Source organism: Bos grunniens, chromosome 11 (assembly GCF_055505025.1).
Source record: "Bos grunniens cultivar Pamir isolate PY7600 chromosome 11, Bosgru_T2T1.0, whole genome shotgun sequence".
NCBI lineage: Eukaryota > Metazoa > Chordata > Mammalia > Artiodactyla > Bovidae > Bos > Bos grunniens.
In genome coordinates, this window is record NC_141175.1 from 105,694,255 (window position 1) to 105,711,426 (window position 17,172).

At 51.8% G+C, this 17,172-nt stretch overlaps 1 protein-coding gene across 2 annotated transcripts in view; it reads right to left on the reverse strand.

Moving 5' to 3' along the window:
• Positions 1 to 5,277: 5,277 nt before the first annotated feature.
• The window catches only part of MALL (mal, T cell differentiation protein like), a 32,984-nt gene continuing 21,089 nt past the window's right edge, over positions 5,278 to 17,172 (reverse strand). The window contains exons 2-4 of one of the 2 annotated variants that reach the window (XM_086328283.1): positions 15,011 to 15,178; positions 9,554 to 9,671; positions 5,278 to 6,822 (exon numbers count right to left, since the gene is read on the reverse strand). In XM_086328283.1, coding sequence (XP_086184409.1) covers positions 6,611 to 6,822; positions 9,554 to 9,671; positions 15,011 to 15,178 — 498 coding nt within the window. In that variant the 3' untranslated portion in view covers positions 5,278 to 6,610. Of the gene's footprint in view, positions 6,823 to 9,553; positions 9,677 to 15,010; positions 15,179 to 17,172 lie in introns of both variants that reach the window. The other variant, XM_086328285.1, reaches the window with a different exon arrangement.

Genomic DNA, 17,172 nt, shown 5'->3' on the forward strand with positions numbered 1-17,172 from the left:
TTCCTTCAGCCCCTGCAGGTGTCCCCTGCAGGTTCCAGCCAGTCCCCACAACACAGCAAGGGGTGAGAGCTCTTCTTTGCTTGGGGGCTGAACAGAGGAAGAAAGGCAGTTGGTGTCCACAAGTGCAAGTTCAGGCTCAGAGATCTCTCTGTGGGCAGCACTCCATGCTGAGGGTGTGTGTGTGTGTGTGCAGGTGTGTATTTGTGTGCAAGTGTGTGGGCTTCCCAGATGGCACAGTGGTAAAGAATCCACCTGCCAATGTAGGAGACACAAGAGACGTGGATTTGATCCCTGGGTCAAGAAGGTCCCATGCAGGAGGAAATGCCAATTTACTGCAGTATTCCTACCTGGAAAATTCCATGGACAGAGGAGCCCAGCGGGCTATAGTCCATGGGGTCACAAAGAACCAGACACAACTGAGTGACTGAGCATGCATGCATACACATGTATGTGTACAGGGGTGGGTGTGTGTATGTGTGGGTACGTGTGAGCTATGCAGGTTGTAATTTCCAAAACTAAAGTGGACTTTTTCCTCTTGGCACATTCTTTTAGATGAAAAAATTTTACAGAAGCATAAAAATGAAATCATATTTAGCTACAGTTCCAGTGGATTGCCTTTGAAAAAAAAAAAAAAAATTACCTTCCATGAAATTAGGGCTCTTCTAAGAAACTCCAACATCCACAGCAGTAAAGATACCAGCTAAAGACAAACTTGGCCGATGGTCAAATGGCTGGAATGGTTACAGGGCTCACTGTGGTCCAGAGCACGTTGGTCAGGGGAAGTTTCCACCCTGGTGCCCTCCTCAGAGCAAACCCCCAGCTCCTTGCTCAGCGTCTTTTCCCTGGTTTCTCAGAGTCTGTGAGCTCCTCAATAGCAGAGGCCATTTCTTATTCATCTCAGCATCCAGTGCCCAGACTGGATGCCGTAGGTGCCCCCAAATTGTCTAAGAGCATCTGAGACAGTGTCCTGGGTTGGTGGGAACATAGATGGCCCTGACTCAGTGCTTTGACCTTCCTGAGATTCAAACTCTTCTCACTCTGCTCCTTCACATCTCCAGTGACCTCCAATCAGAGCCTGATGTGAAGAGCCGACTCATTAGAAAAGACCCTGATGCTGGGAAAGATGGAGGGCAGAAGGAGAAGGGGACAGCAGAGGATGAGATGGTTGGATGGCATCACCAACTCAATGGACATGAATTTGCACAAACTCCAGGAGATGGTGAAGGACAGGGATGCCTGATGTGCTGTGGTCCATGGGTCACAAAGAGTCAGATACTATTGAGTGAGTGAATAGCACCAAGGCCTCCCAGCCTTCTTGGAGACTCAGGCTCCAAGTGGACTTGGGAGAGGGCCATATTCGGAGCAATCCCCAACCCCCTTCTGAGCTGAAGCCTCCTGGGAGCTCCGATGTGGGGGTGCATGCGGGGGCCTTGACGGTGTGGCCGTGGTGCGAGCCCTCACCCCTGCCTGGAAGCCCCGGGCAGAAGATGGGATTTCCCACTCACTTACAGTGAGGGTGGCACTTAATACCTGTCAGGTCTCCTCACAAGTAGACACCGCCATGGCCAAGGGAAAGGTGGCCGTGTGAGGGCTTGGGTCTACCAGCTTCTATGACAGTGTTGGCCATTATTCTTAATTACTGATAGAAATGACCAATTTATTACTAGTATGAAGAGTGTGATCCTCCTTGTAGTTGTACCATGATGGGGAATCCAAGGTAGTAGTCAGATCAGATCAGATCAGTCGCTCAGTTGTGTCCGAACTCTTTGCGACCCCATGAATCGCAGCACGCCAGGCCTCCCTGTCCATCACCAACTCCCGGAGTTCACTCAGACTCACGTCCATTGAGTCAGTGATGCCATCCAGCCATCTCATCCTCTGTCGTCCCCTTCTCCTCCTGCCCCCAATCCCTCCCAGCATCAGAGTCTTTTCCAATGAGTCAACTCTTCCCATGAGGTGGCCAAAGTACTGGAGTTTCAGCAGTAGTGTTTTGTTTTTTGGAAAATTCAAAGATACAGATTATTTTTTTGTTTTGGTCACACCTTGCGGCTTGTGGGATCTTAGTTCCCTGCCCAAGATTGAACCCAGGCCCTTGGCACTGAAAGTGTGACGTCCTAACCACTGGACTGCCAGGGAATTTCCAAGGATGTTGTTGTTGTTTAGTCGCTAAGTCATGTCTGGCTCTGCAACTCCATGGACTGCAGCCCACCAGGCTCCTCTGTCCATGGGATTTCCCAGGTAAGAACACTGGAGTGGGTTGCCATGCCCTTTTCCAGGGGATCTTCCTGACCCAGGGATCGAACCCACGTCTCCTGCACTGGCAGACAGATTCTTTACCACTGAGCCACCAGGGAAGCTCCATTCTCAAGGATGTAGATTCTTAATGAAGACATGTCTCCAAAGATCCTCTGGTCACCTCCTGAGAGGGTGGCCAGTGTGGGCACAAGGATCTGCACTCCTTGCTTAACCCCCAGGTCTCCCCCCAGCTCTTCATCTCGGCGGGAGAACCAAGGTCACAGCTAATATCTGAAAGCCCAGGCTTGCTGATATTACCCGGGACCGGCTGCTGTTGGCTCCTGAACCATGGCCGCTGTTGGACTCAGAGCCCTTCCTTACACTGTTGCCTATCCCGACTGCCCTCTCCACCTAAGACTGCATCTCCCCTTTAGACCCCCAGCCTGTGACTCCAGGCAGGGGAAGGGCAGGTGGCTGATGGTTCTGATAACTTCCTGGAGGTCCCATTTCCTGGGAAGCCTTTTGTAAATCCCTCCCTGCTTCTTCCAGTTTGGGTCAGTGCCCCATTGCCCTAAGACATGAGCCCTCTCCCCCCAACACACCCCACTCCCAGTCCTTGACAGCAGAGCCCCACCCAGGCACAGAGCAGATGCTCAGCAAACACTCAGGCAACAGAATCAAACCTGTGAGATGCGCTCTGGGCAAACATGGAGGTTGCCCCACAGAAGGCAGGTGCCCTGGCACCAGGCTCTCTGCTGCTCCCACCGGTGTCTGCTGTATCTGCACCAGAGGACCCTGAATCAGAGGGGAGGGCTTTGTGATCTGCCCTCCCACTGCACACAAGTGGCCCGGGGAATCCCTCGATTTTCTCCTCCACCTTCCCTATCTCTCTAGGAGGAAGCAGTGACCCCAGAGGGCCTTCGAGGGCATCTTTGCCACAGAGAAGCAGGCCAAGGCCCAGAGAGCAGGCAGACGTTCAGGGTTGTTGGGTGTTAGTGCACTCTGGGGGCCCCTCTTCAGATGCAGCTGTAGAATTTCAACAGAGGTGGGGCTACATAGCAGATGTGTGTGTGTGTTAGTCACTCAGTCGTGTCCGACCCCTTTGCAAACCCATAGACTGTAGCCCACCAGGCTCCTCTATCCATGGAATTTTCCAGGCAAGAATACTGGAGTGGGTTGCCATTTCCTTCTCCAGGGGATCTTCCTGACCCAAGGATCAAACTCATTGGGGCCCAAAACCCCTACATAAAGGTTTGGGGTGCTGGAGGGAGCTGGGGAGCTGGGTGGGCAGGGTCAGGGGTGCCCCTAAAAGCTTCTAGAAACCTGGGCATATACCTGATAGGCAGAAGCTGATGAAAGGAAAGGTTAGGTGTTAACACTGTGCCTTAGTGGGATCCCCCACGCTCTACCCCACCTCCCTCAGTGGTCCCTGGGAGCAGCCTTGGGTCAGCTCAGGCCAGCGTGGGCCCCTCCCCAGCACAGGCGCATCACTCCAGGGCCCAGGAGTCTGCGTGTCCCGGTGAACTTGGCCAGGCACAGAGGGTACAGTGGGGAGTGACGGCTGTAAGAATATCAGACAGAAGTCCCTCCCCCCGCCCCTACACCCCTTCAGGTGGAGCAGACCTTTCCCCTGGCTCGGGTCCAGCCATCACCTGGCCACATTGATGGTGGATGGACCGAGGGGCACACCTGCCCCCTCACCTTCAGCCTTAACCCAACAGGCAAACTGTGCCAAGGCAGGGCCCCGGGCCTCTTTCTCCACGGAAGCTCCAAGGACAGGGAACATCCCTGTCACCCCCTGTGGCAGGGGCAGGCTTCTCTGGCAAAATCCCCAAGGACGCCACTGGGGATCGGGATTTTCTGCAGCCTCCCGCCCTGACCGCTTCCCACCACCGGGAAGGCCTTCTGTTTCCTCGTGGGAGTGGAGCCCGCGCGCCACCCAGTGGAGGGCTTGGATAACTGCACCGACCTCTCAGTTTTCCACCTCTTATCTGGCTCCTTAATTATTTCCCCTTAAAAGGCGTCTTGAGCTTCCCTGGTGGCTCAGTTGGTAAAGAATCTGCCTGCAGCGCAGGAGACTCAGGTTCGATCGTGGGTTGGGAAGATCCCCTGGAAAAGGGAACGGCAACCCACTCCAGTATTCTTGCCTGGGAAATCCCATGGACAGAGGAGCCTGGCGGGCCACAGTTCATGAGGCTGCAAGAGTGGGACACAGCTGAGTGATAAACCACCACCACCGCAAAAGGCGTCTTAACACTGAGAAGAGAAATAATTTCACGACCTTAATGGTGGTGGAGTCATTTCCTATGGTTGCTGGAGAAAAGGCCCTTAACTCAAGGGGGCCCTGGTGCGCTCCTGCGGAGTTTGATGATGCAAGTCTTTAATGATCCTACTCACAGGGATCACAGGTTTCATCCTGCTGGCGCCACTGCGTCTACAGGTGTCCCAGAGCTGACCTACACCTTGCAATAACTTGCTCTAAGTACACCTGAACCCAAGTACATCTTAATCCATCAGCACCTTGACATAACCCCTCTTGACATATCTAATCTTGCGTAACTGCTTCTTAACGTGGTGCACCTTAATGTTACCCCACTTCCGCATAGCTACACCTTAGCCCGCCTGTGTGTGTGTTAGTTAGTCGTGTCCGACTCCTTGCGACACGGACTCTAGCCCACCAGGCTCCTCTGTCCATGGAACTTCCCAGGTAAGAATACTGGAGTGGGTTGCCATGCCCTCCTCCAGGGGATCTTCCCCACCCAGGAACTGAACCTGTGTCTCCTGCATTGGCAGACGGGTTCTTTACCGCTGAGCCACCAGGGAAACCATTCTTACTGAAGTAGAAATGATGCCACAAACCCAAACGCTGGAGCCAGATGTGGCATCTTGTGGCAGCTGCCCGTGAAGCAAGGCTGGGTGGGCTGGGCCTTGGACTCTCCACGGGTTGGGGGCGTGGGGTCTCAGTACAGCTGCTGTTGGGACCTGTGCCGTGGTGTCCAGCCCCAGTGGTGAGGCCACAAAAGAGACGAGCTCCAGGCGTCACACTGTAGAAACCACTTTTATTTGGATGTGACTGCTCAGGAAATACTGAACATCCCACACAGATGACGGGCCAGAAAGTCACAGATGAATGGTGACTTTTCAAGCTATGGGGTGATTAGAAGGTGAGCCGTCAAGGCATGAAGCCAATTTTCTCTCTGGTGATCTCCCCGCCTTCCTGACCCTCTCTCCCCCAGGAGCAGAAAAAAGTTGATCCAAAACTGTAAGCCCTCGAACCGGCTCAGACAAATCACTCCCACATAATAACTTATTGCATTTCAAAATGGCAGCAGGTCCACGCAGCTGGGGGCTGAGCACTGACTCTTCTCAGAGACTGAGCCAGACAGACGCCTGGACCCCCAGCACGGGGCCAGAACTGTCAGATAGCACAGCCTTCCTTTGAAAACAGTTCAGCGCGGGATCCAGCGCCGTGGTTTACGTTTCTCTGTGTCTTTCTTTGAGAATGCCCTGGGGCACACATGCCTTTGCACATCCCGGCCCCCTGGAAGCCCTCCACTGCAGGAGGCTGGCTGGACAGTCCAGGCCCCACCCAGCTGGACCACTGTGGGGAGGAGGCTTGCGAAAGAGAAGGGACCCTGGGATGGGGTCCTTTCCAGCCTCCTTGATATCCTCTGTGTGACCGGAGCCCAGAGGAGAATCCTGGCACATAATGTCCTTCTTGCTTCCTTGATGGTCTTTTCTGAGGGACAAGGAGTGGGTCCCGCAGGCCTGAAGTTCTCTGAGCAGCCTGACTTACTGAGAATAGGAAAAATGGGTTGTAGCCTTCCCTGTCCGACCCCTCCTCCCCTCCCTGGTCTTGGTATATAACAATTTTGCGGTCAGTCCCTTATTTTCCCCACAAATCTACCCTCAGATTTCCCTTGGCTCCTATAACTGTAGAGGAAAGAGGAAGGGGACATGAATTGGAGTCAGGCAGTGTGGGAGGGGGTAGCGGGTTTGTACACCACTGCACTGAAGAAGCAGGATCCCGGGAAGGAGCAAGGTCTGTGGTTCTTCAGAACCGAAGGCGTTGACAGCACCATTTTGATTTTAAAAAAATAATGAAGGTTCTCATCAGTCAGCTGTGGGGACACTCGTTGCCGAGGCAGATCCCCAAACAGGCAAGATGGTGGTAGACCTGGAATTTTCCACATGAGATGTTAGTTTTCTAGAAGAGCGAGGGTCATTGTCAGATAATCCCAAGAGACAATTACTTTCCCTGGGCCAAACAAAACAAAATGAAACAGCAACAAAGTCCTCCCCCCACCAGCCTTTTCATATTCATCACAATGAATTAAAATGTCCAAGCAGATCTGCCAGCGTGTGATTTCATCGCTCAGTCTGAAAAGATGGTCTGTGGATCCCGTGATGTCATCGTTGGTGAGCTGTTTATCATCCAGATGGCGAAGGCTGAACACCAGTTTTGGAAGCTGACACTCCTGGTTTTGAAAGAGCATCTTCCACGTCGGCTGGTCCCCTGCTTCTTCAGTGGTAATAGATGCTGAAGGCATGCAGGATGTAGAGCAAGGTGGTGACGAAGGCAAAGAACTGGAAGGGCCAGGGAGTTACTGCCTTAGAGATGCTGGCAGTCACTACCTGCTCCCAACCCCACACAGGCCCATGGCAGCCTGGATGGCCCTTGTTTTGACCCTGCTTCACCCGCTGTCTGCTAGAGCCCTGCCTGGCCTGAGGGCAGCAGCCACGGGGCAGCCCCTCCACCCCCTCGTCCCACGGTGGCTGTGCAGCAGGACTCTCACCTGCAGACCTGGGCCCCTCTACCTGTCAAAAAGTGGGCCCGTCTCCACGCCCGCCCTGGGTGCCCTCGCCTCTTTCTGGTCACTCTCCCCTTCCTCCACCTTCAGCCACAGTCTGTGCTCAAACGACAGTTGCACTCACAGGTCCAGAACTCAATTCTACGTACCACCTCTTAGATCTTCAGAGGCTCAGAGGCCCCACAAGCTCTCTGGTCAAACGGAACTCCTGAGATTCCCTCACAAGCCCAGTTGATCCCAGGATCCTCATCTCGTCCAGCTAGTCAAGCCCAAAACCTGTGCTCCCCCCGACCCCTCCCTACCCCACAGCCATGTCCAAAGATACCCCACTGCACTGTCTAATGATCTCTCAGTCCAGCGGAGGACTCCATCTTCACTTTGCCCCACCCTGTCCAATCACACTCTGTTTCATTCATTCATTCAACACATATCTTGTAAGCATCTGCTATGGGCTTCCTCGGTGGCTCGGTGGTAAAGAATCTGCCTGCAGTGCAGGAGACGCAAGAGAAGCAGAAGACGCAGGTTCAGCCCCTGGGTTGGGAAGATCCCCTGGAGGAAGGCATAGAAGCCCCCTCCAGTATTCTTGCCTGGAGAATCCCATGGAGAGAGGAGCCTGGCGGGCTAGGGTCCATGGGGTCGCAAAGAGTCGAATAAGACTGAAGCGACTTAGCATGAGCATGCATGCTTCAAGCACAACCATGGATCTAATGGTGAACAAAAATTCAAAAATTCCTATCCTCATGGAACTTGCATTTTAGTGGCACATGCATAAAAGACCCAAGATAAACCAGGAGAGAAGTAGGAGCTTCTACTCTGAGCGGGGCTGAGTGGCGGCCTCACCGAGAGGTGACAAGTGAGAAGAGAACAGAAGGAGGTGAGGGAGCCGGGAGCTGAGGCCCAAGTGAGAGCATCCAGGGACAGCAAGGAGGCTGGTGTGATGGGGCCCCTGAGCAGGGCGAGCAGCACCCCGAGTGGCGAGTGGCGGGAGGCAGAGTGGCGCTGGGCTGGGGGGCAAGGAGGCAGACAAGCAGGAAAGGCATCCTGGAGGGTCACTGCGTTGGCCTGGTATCTTTCTGACAAGGACGGCAGCACCCCATATCACACCCCCTCCTGCTGCTGCCCGATCCCTGGGGAGCCCGACTGACACAGGACTTTTCTGGGCACAGAGACTGGAGCTGATGGGCTGGGACCCAGCCTGGGCCTTAGATCTTCCTGAGAAGGAGTGAGGAGGGTTAGGAGCACTTGTGGGCACACAGATGCACACTGCCGGTCATGTGAGCCACCTGCCACCTGAGGGCGCCATCCCCCCAAGAGAGGGAAGCAGCCACACTCGGCCTGGAAAGGCTGTCGGGCAGGCAGGCAGTGAGCCCGAGGTCCAGAAGTCCTGCTCGGCCCACACCTCGTCTGGACCACCTTGCCTTGGATTGCATTGGCCAATATGTAACCTCGTGGATGTCTGTCACTGAAATAGAAGGACGCAGGAACTTGAGCCGTGATGAGCAATTGAGCTCCATTCCATCAGCAAAGGGAGCCACTGAAGGATTTTCTTTCTTCATTTTTAAAATAAATTTTTATGTGGGCCATTTTGAAAAATCTTTAGTTAATTTGTTACAATATTGCTTCTATTGTTTATGTTCTGGTTTTGGGGCCATGAGGTATGATGGTCTTAGCTCCCCGACCAGGGATTGAACCCACGCCCCCTACCTTGGAAGGTGAAGTCTTAGCCACTGGATTGCCAGGGAAGTCCTAAGGATTTTCAATAAGAGATGTGCATTTTGGAAAATTTATGTTTTGGAAAAACATATTCTGAGGGCAGCGTAGTTGGTATGAGTGAAGTGTTAGTCCCTTGGTCATCAACTCTTTGCGATCCCATGGACTGCCAGGCTCCTCTGTCCTGGAATTCTCCAGGCAAGGATACTGGAGTTGATAGACATGCCCTTCTCCAGGGGATCTTCCCAACCCAGGGATTGAATTGCATTGAAGGCAGATTCTTTACTGTCTGAGCCACCAGGAGGAGAGACGACACCTGCATGAGGGCTTGGCACCCTGTGAGCTTGGGCACACCTGACTGCCAGCACATCTGCGTGCACGCATGCGCTCTCACACACACGCACACACCCCCTCCCATCCCGCAAGACTCCTCCAGTCTGAGGATGTAGGGTCATCTGTTCCAGAGGAGACAGAATCGAGCCCCTGGCTCTCCCCCGCTGGTGGCGCCTGCCGTGATCTTTCCCAGCGCTCACCGAGGCCGAGCCCCTGGCTCTCCCCCCCGGTGGCGCCTGCCGTGATCTTTCCCCGCACTCACCGAGGCCGAGCCCCTGGCTCTCCCCCCCGGTGGCGCCTGCCGTGATCTTTCCCCGCACTCACCGAGGCCGAGCCCCTGGCTCTCCCCCCCCCCCCCCCCCCCCCCCGGTGGCGCCTGCCGTGATCTTTCCCCGCACTCACCGAGGCCGAGCCCCTGGCTCTCCCCCCCGGTGGCGCCTGCCGTGATCTTTCCCCGCACTCACCGAGGCCGCAGTATTTACATAGTAGTTTTTCAGGTCCCGGGTCTCCGACACGATGGTGGCGTGCACTTGTAACACGGCGGCGCTCATGTACAGGATGCCCGTGGTCCCGTGATACAGGCTGTCCTGGAAAGATGCAGCAGAGGCCATGGCCACTGTCACACGGGCACGCAAGCAGGTAACGCCTTCTCCTCTGACTCAGCCGCTGGGCAGAGGGGGCCAAAGAGACAAGCCTGCTCCCGAAACTCCTGCTTTTTCCTTTCGCAGTGTTTCGAGTGAAATTTCTATGTCGTGAGCAGTAGTGGATTAAATAAATGGCAATACCAGTATGAACCAAGATTTATTGAGTGCTTCTTCCCGGTCAAAGTGTAGGCTAAATCTTTTCCTCGTTTATCTCATTTAACCTTGTGAACTATGAGGTCGGTTCTATTTATCGTTAATGCTATTTTGAGGAAATAGAAGTCTAAGGTTAAAGTCAATGACGACAGGCTGAGCCAGGATTTGAAACCAGGCCACATTACCACCAAGCCTGTGCTCCCCAGCTGTTAGTGCTATGAAGGCCTGCTGTTTGCTGGGTGTTTTCCTAACTGTATATACTTGTGTCATTAAATCTTCACAGCTGATTTCATAAGGCAGCTACTATTAACATGCCCACTTTAAAGATGAGAAAACCGAGGCTTAGCTGACACATGGCAGAGTCGGGCTAATCTGACTCTAGATTCCATCCATCTTTGAACCTTTGTGCTAAACTCTCAGCAGTGTCCTTTAACATCATAAGAATACCACACTACTCTGGAAGGAATGTCGTAAAGCAAATTGGCATTTTGCAACCCCTAAAGAATATTCATCAGAAGATGAAAGAGGACAATGGAGAAAAGAGTGATGGGGTAAGGTTGTCACAGTGAAAGAAGGACCCCCAGTCACCATGTGTGACGTGACTTGGAGACGCTTACGAAGCATCCTTGCCAGAAAGGTTTAACCCATTTCAGTTTAGCCTTTAGATGCGAACTTCTGGCTTACAGAAAATTCAGGGACCAGAGGAGCAAATCACACCAGGAAGAAGCAAACAAATCAAAATGTGGGCCCTTCTACAGCAGCGGTCCCCAGCCTTTTCGGCACCAGGGACCGGTTTTGTGAAAGACAATTTCTTTTCATGGACTGTGGGTGGGGTTGGTTTCAAGATAATTCAAGTACATTATATTAACTGTGCAATTTATCTCTATTATTATTACATCAGCTCCACCTCAGATCATCAGACATTAGATCCCAGAGGTGGGGGACCCCTGGTCTACAGGAAAGCTGACCACCCAGTTTTTTCATCAGCAGGGAGAACCATGATAGTGAGAGGGTAATAGGCAGGAAGGCCAGGGGTCTCCAAATGGAGGAAATAAGCTGTAAGTGTCAGACAGTTGAAAGCAATGGCACCCCACTCCAGTACTCTTGCCTGGAAAATCCCATGGACCGAGGAGCCTGGTAGGCTGCAGTCCACGGGGTCGCTAAGAGTCGGACCTGACTGAGTGACTTCACTTTCACTTTTCACTTTCATGCATTGGAGAAGGAAATGGCAACCCACTCCAGTGTTCTTGCCTGAAGAATCCCAGGGATGGGGGAGCCTGGTGCAGCAGCAGTAAGCGGCAGGAGGAAACAAACAAGTGTTAGATTTTTTCCCCCTTCTCTATACAAATTTAAAAAGAGGTTTCTCTTAAAATTCTCTGCTGCCATGAAGACACCAGGCTCCACCTGAACTTAACTTTTCTCAAACCTGGAGCTAAGCATTGCGTGTTTCTCCTGGAAATGTTTGTCTTAAGCTATGTTAATGAGCTATGTTAATGAGCTATGTATTTACCCTAGACTCTGTCTTCAAGTCGGTTCTGCCTAAGACTCAGAACCAACTTGACAAACCAGAATGTTTTACTCATGCAAATGTTCTCTTAAGCTATGTTAATGAGACTGTTTTTGCTTGGAAACCTGCCTTTCTTCAAGAGTCCTGTCAATCATTTTACGGCCTGGGACAACTCACCTTGGGCCAATGTTATCTCAAAATGCATGTTGTGGGTGAGGGGCCTGGTGCCAGTCTCTGAGTTTTGAGACATCTCCTTTCTCTAATTTCTTTCTGCTGATAGGTATATAACATACCACTTAAAGGCTAGCAGGGGGGCACTCTTTCTGCCCCCTTCTGATGTCTATGTCAGAAGCGTTCTCTATCTCTTTTATACTTTAATAAAGCTTTATTACCGGAGAAGGCCCACTCCAGTACACTTGCCCGGAAAATCCCATGGATGGAGGAGCCTGGTAGGCTGCAGTCCATGGGGTGGCTAAGAGTCAGACACGACTGAGCGACTTCCCTTTCACTTTTCACTTTCATGCATTGGAGAAGGAAATGGCAACCCACTCCAGTGTTCTTGCCTGGAGAATCCCAGGGACGGGGGAGCCTGGTGGGCTGCCGTCTAGGGGGTCGCACAGAGTCAGACACGACTGAAGCAACTTAGCAGCAGCAGCAGCAAAGCTTTATTACACAAAAGTTCTGAGCGATCAAGCCTCGTCACTGGCCCCAGATTGAATTCTTCTCCCCCGAAGGCCAAGAATCCTGGTGTGTTTCATGGTTTGGCAACCACCTACTGAAAAATAGATTAAAGGTACTCAAGAGTCACCACTACCAAGTGCAAGTGGGCCTGTGAGGACCCTGATCAAACAGGCCTGTGAGGACCCTGAATCAAACAGGCCTGTGAGGACCCTGATCAAACAGGCCTGTGAGGACCCTGAATCAAACAGGCCTGTGAGGACCCTGAATCAAACAGGCCTGTGAGGACCCTGATCAAACAGGCCTGGTGAGGACCCTGAATCAAACAGGCCTGGTGAGGACCCTGAATCAAACAGGCCTGTGAGGACCCTGAATCAAACAGGCCTTGTGAGGACCCTGAATCAAACAGGCCTTGTGAGGACCCTGAATCAAACAGGCCTGTGAGGACCCTGATCAAACAGGCCTGTGAGGACCCTGATCAAACAGGCCTGTGAGGACCCTGATTCAAACAGGCCTGTGAGGACCCTGATTCAAACAGGCCTGTGAGGACCCTGATTCAAACAGGCCTGTGAGGACCCTGAATCAAACAGGCCTGTGAGGACCCTGATCAAACAGGCCTGTGAGGACCCTGATTCAAACAGGCCTGTGAGGACCCTGATTCAAACAGGCCTGTGAGGACCCTGATCAAACAGGCCTGTGAGGACCCTGAATCAAACAGGCCTGTGAGGACCCTGATCAAACAGGCCTGTGAGGACCCTGATTCAAACAGGCCTGTGAGGACCCTGAATCAAACAGGCCTGTGAGGACCCTGATCAAACAGGCCTGTGAGGACCCTGAATCAAACAGGCCTGTGAGGACCCTGATTCAAACAGGCCTGTGAGGACCCTGATCAAACAGGCCTGGTGAGGACCCTGATTCAAACTGCAAAAACATATTTCAGTTATAATGGGAAAGAAACTGAAGTCACTCACTTGTGTCCAACTCTTTGCAACTCCATGGACTATAGCCTACCAGGCTCCTCCGTCCATGGGATTTTCCCAGGCAAGAGTACTGGAGTGTGTTGCCATTTCCTTCTCCAGGGAATCTTCCTGACCCAGGGATCCACCTGGGGTCTCCAGCATTGTAGGCAGATGCTTTTACTGTCTGAGCCACCAGGGAAGTGGCTGTGTTATAATGGGGGACAGTTATAATTTTCCAGAACTGTGACCTGTGCCTTTGATGATAATGAGGAATTATCATTAACTTTATGTAAGTTTGATAATGTAAGAAAGCTTGTGTAGTTTTTGGAGGCATTCTGCAGTGAAGTGTGTAGGATGGAATGACATGGTGTTGGGGATTTACTTTAAGATTCTTTAGGGGAAAAAAAAGCTAGGTGAAGCAAATGTGATAAAGTCTTGAAAATGCTGGAATCTGGGTTATGGTTACATGAGGATCCATAATATCAATACAATCCTCCCTACTTCTGTTTTGAATTGTTCAATAGAGAAATATTTCCAATGGTTATCAGGATGGTGTGATGACATGAAAAACATTTAATGGATGGCATAATAATAAATGAAAGACTCTACATCTAAAATGATTGCTTCAGTGAGATTTATACATTGTGCATAAAATTTGCCAGGAATAGGGAAGAATGAATCGTGATAGGTGATTGTGGTTAGACCTTGAGATCGGGGTTATTCTTTTCCTACTGTATTTCTTTCAATACCGCTCAAATTATTTTACCATAAATTAAAATTAGAGGGGAAATACGTCAGGGTGTGCTTGCTATGGGAGGAGCTGGGCTGTGCGTATATTACCTACAAAGGGAGGCAGTGGAGGGGAATACAAAGCAGGAGGATTCCGGCAGAGGAATGCTTTTATTCCCATCTAATAGTTGTTGCTGTTTAGTAGCTAAGTCGTGTCTAACGCTGCAACCCCATGGACTGTACTCCGCCAGGCTCCTCTGTCCATGGGATTTCCCAGGCAGGAATCCTGGAGTGGGTTGCCTTTTCCCTCTCCAGGGGATCTCCTCAACCCAGGGATCGAACCCCTTGTCTCCTGCGTCTCCTGCATTGGCAGATGGATTCTTTACCACTGAAGCCCTCTCTAATAGGTGTTGTTCAGTTGCTAAGTCATGTCCGCCTCCTTGGACTGCAGCATGCCAGGCTCCTCTGTACCTCACTATCACTTGGAGTCTGCTCAAACTCATGTCCATGAAGGAGGAAACAGACAGAACCGGCTCCACCTTGAAAGCAGGACTCCATGATGGGCCGGACTGTGGACTTTGAGCTCTAGGCCTAGTATCTATGGAAACGACATACCAGTGGAAAACCAGACCCCCGGATGAAGGAGCCTCTGGACTCTCACCTAGACTCTCTGCCACCTAAAAGAGTATGGTAATTATCTCTGTAACAGAACAAAGTCGTAAATCCCATTATGCTTATGGGGTATCGCCACAGGCCTATTGATAAAAGTCCACTGTTTAACTATCTAGGCTTATGACACATGAATCATGGGTTAACTTTGATCGTACTCTCTTTTACCTTGTCCAGACTAGTTTCAGGGAATTTGGGGAGGTGGGTTTACAGAAACTGGTCGGGGTCCTTGGCTAAGAGGAGACTCTGCCCTGGGCGAGCCGGTGTAATAAACTGCTCTCAACTATCTGCATTGTCCTTCTGAGTGAGTTTGTTTCCTGGAACGGGTGGCTACAGCACATTGAGTCGATGATGCCATCCTACTTTTTCATCCTCTGTTGCCCCCTTCTCCTCCTGACCCCAGTCTTTCCCAGCATCATGATCTGATAGTAAACACTTTCAGAAGAAAGGTTGAGATTCCCTAGGGGCCCAGCCCAGGAAGCGGCTCTGGTTCCTCCTCCCACCCAGGTTTGTACTCAACCACGCCCAGGACGTAGGTCTGGGAGGAGCCTCAGGCCCTGGGACTCTCTCCCAGATTCTTACCAGAATTTTCCAGGACTCATATCTTTTGTAAAATCCAAACACATAAGACAACAGGAGCATCAGGGAGATGAGGAAAGAGGTGAGCGAGACGTACATCACCCATCCTTGTAGCAGCGGGCTTGCTACCTGCGTGGCTGCCACCAGGATCCAGACCCAGACCCCAAATATCTGTAAGAGAAAAGCACAGAAGAAGGCGCTTTAATGGCTGGCACTGAGTGTGATGCTCTTTGCATATTTCCCACCTCTGTCCTCCTCTGGATTTGGTTAAGCACTCTTCAGGGGCTTCCCTGGTGGCTCAGATGGTGAAGAATCTGCCTGCAATTTGGGAGACCCGGGTTCGATCCCTGGATCAGGATGATCCCTTGGAGGAGGGACTGGCTACCCACTCCAGTATTCTTGCCTGGAGAATCTTATGGACAGAGGAGCTGAGGGCTACAGTCCGTGGGGTCACTAAGACTGGAGCAGGACTGAGTAACACTTTCACTTTCATTTTTGGTCTTCTACAGTTTGTGCAATGGGGATACAGTGTGTTAAGGTATGGACATCTTTTTATTAAATATGCTTGTCTTCATTTTATATTCAATCCGAGGATCCCTTTGTCTTGGTCTTGAGAGCCTGATTCTGTGGTTTGTGGCTTCTGTTAATGTTCATTCCTGTTCACCTTTTCCCTCCTATATTTGTTGAAGGTTGATTGTGATCATGACTGTAGGCTTAGCTCAGTTCTAAATGATTCTCTTAGAGACTTTCTGTATAAAGGGCTCCACTTACTTCTGTCTGGCTCGGATGAAAGACACACAGCTTTCAGGTCCTGGGACTAGCAGCTCTCATCTTACAGATAAATGACATAGACGCAGATACAGGCTTCCCGGGTGGCTCAGATGGTAAAGAACCTGCCCGTGATGCAGGAGACCTGGGTTTGATTCCTGGGTCAGGAAGATTCCCTAGAAAAGGGAATAACTAACGACTCCAGTATTCTTGCTTGGGAAATCTCACGGACAGAGGAGCCTGGCAGGCTACAGTTCATGGGTTGCAAAAGAGTGGGACTTGACTGAGCGACTAACACTTTCACTTTCAGACATAAGTAAGTCACCCCATCCCTTATGGGGCTCCCACTGCTGTTGTCCTAGAGGCAAAAGCACTTTTGAATTTGTGGAGAATTCTCAGGCTTTCCGAAGCGAAAGGCAACAGGAGGAGAAGCCAGAAGAGACCAGGGAGTGGACCACGAGGCAGAGCTTCCCAGCCTCTTGCAGGGTTGGGAAGACCCCCGGGAGCCTGGCTGCCTCTCACAGCACACTGCCCCAGGCCTCAACAATCTCCAGGTGAATTGTGGAAGCCCTAAGCTGGACCCGGGACTGCCCATGAGCGAGCTGGGGCCGCCTCGTTCCAAGCAGGAAGAGAGGAACAAGAGCCGCTGTCCTTCTGAGCTGGGCTCTTGCGTGTTGATTGCAGTGACCAGGTGGCCGATGCCGAGGGAGGTGCCAGAGCATGGCTTGGGGGCACCTGCCAAGCACCTTCCCCACCAAGCCATGAGAAATGCCTGAAGATGCTGGCCCACTGCCAGTACCCAAACAATGCTGGTTGTTAGTGGCAATGGCATTCAGGACTTAGTGACTGTGGAACCTATAAAATTTTACACTCACATGAGACCTCTGAGGGCAGAGAATGGTCTGTGCCATTCACCGATGATTCCTGGTGCCCAGCCCAGGGCCTGGAGAAAAGCAGGTAGGGAGGGTGTCAAATAGCATTCTTTGGAATGACTCAGTGATAAACCCATGGGCTTCCTGCTGGTAAAGAGTGCACGTGATGCAGAAGACCCAGGTTCAGTCCCCGAGTGGGAAGATCCCCTGGAGAAGGAAATGGAAACCCACTCCAGTATTCTTGCCTGGAGAATTCCATGGACACAGAAGCCTAGTGGACTACAGTCCACGGGGCTGCAAAGAGTCGGACACAACTTAGCAACTAAAGCACCGCGATGATAAACCCGCCACCACGACCTCTCGTTCACTAGGGGCTTTAGAGTTTATAAAGCGCATTCACAGAGGTGCATTCACACTGGTGGTCCAGCGGCTAAGAGTCCAGCTGGACATTCAGGGGACATGGGTTCCATCCCCGGCCCAGGAAGACCCCACCCACATGTCTGTGTACCTCGACTACTGAGCCCG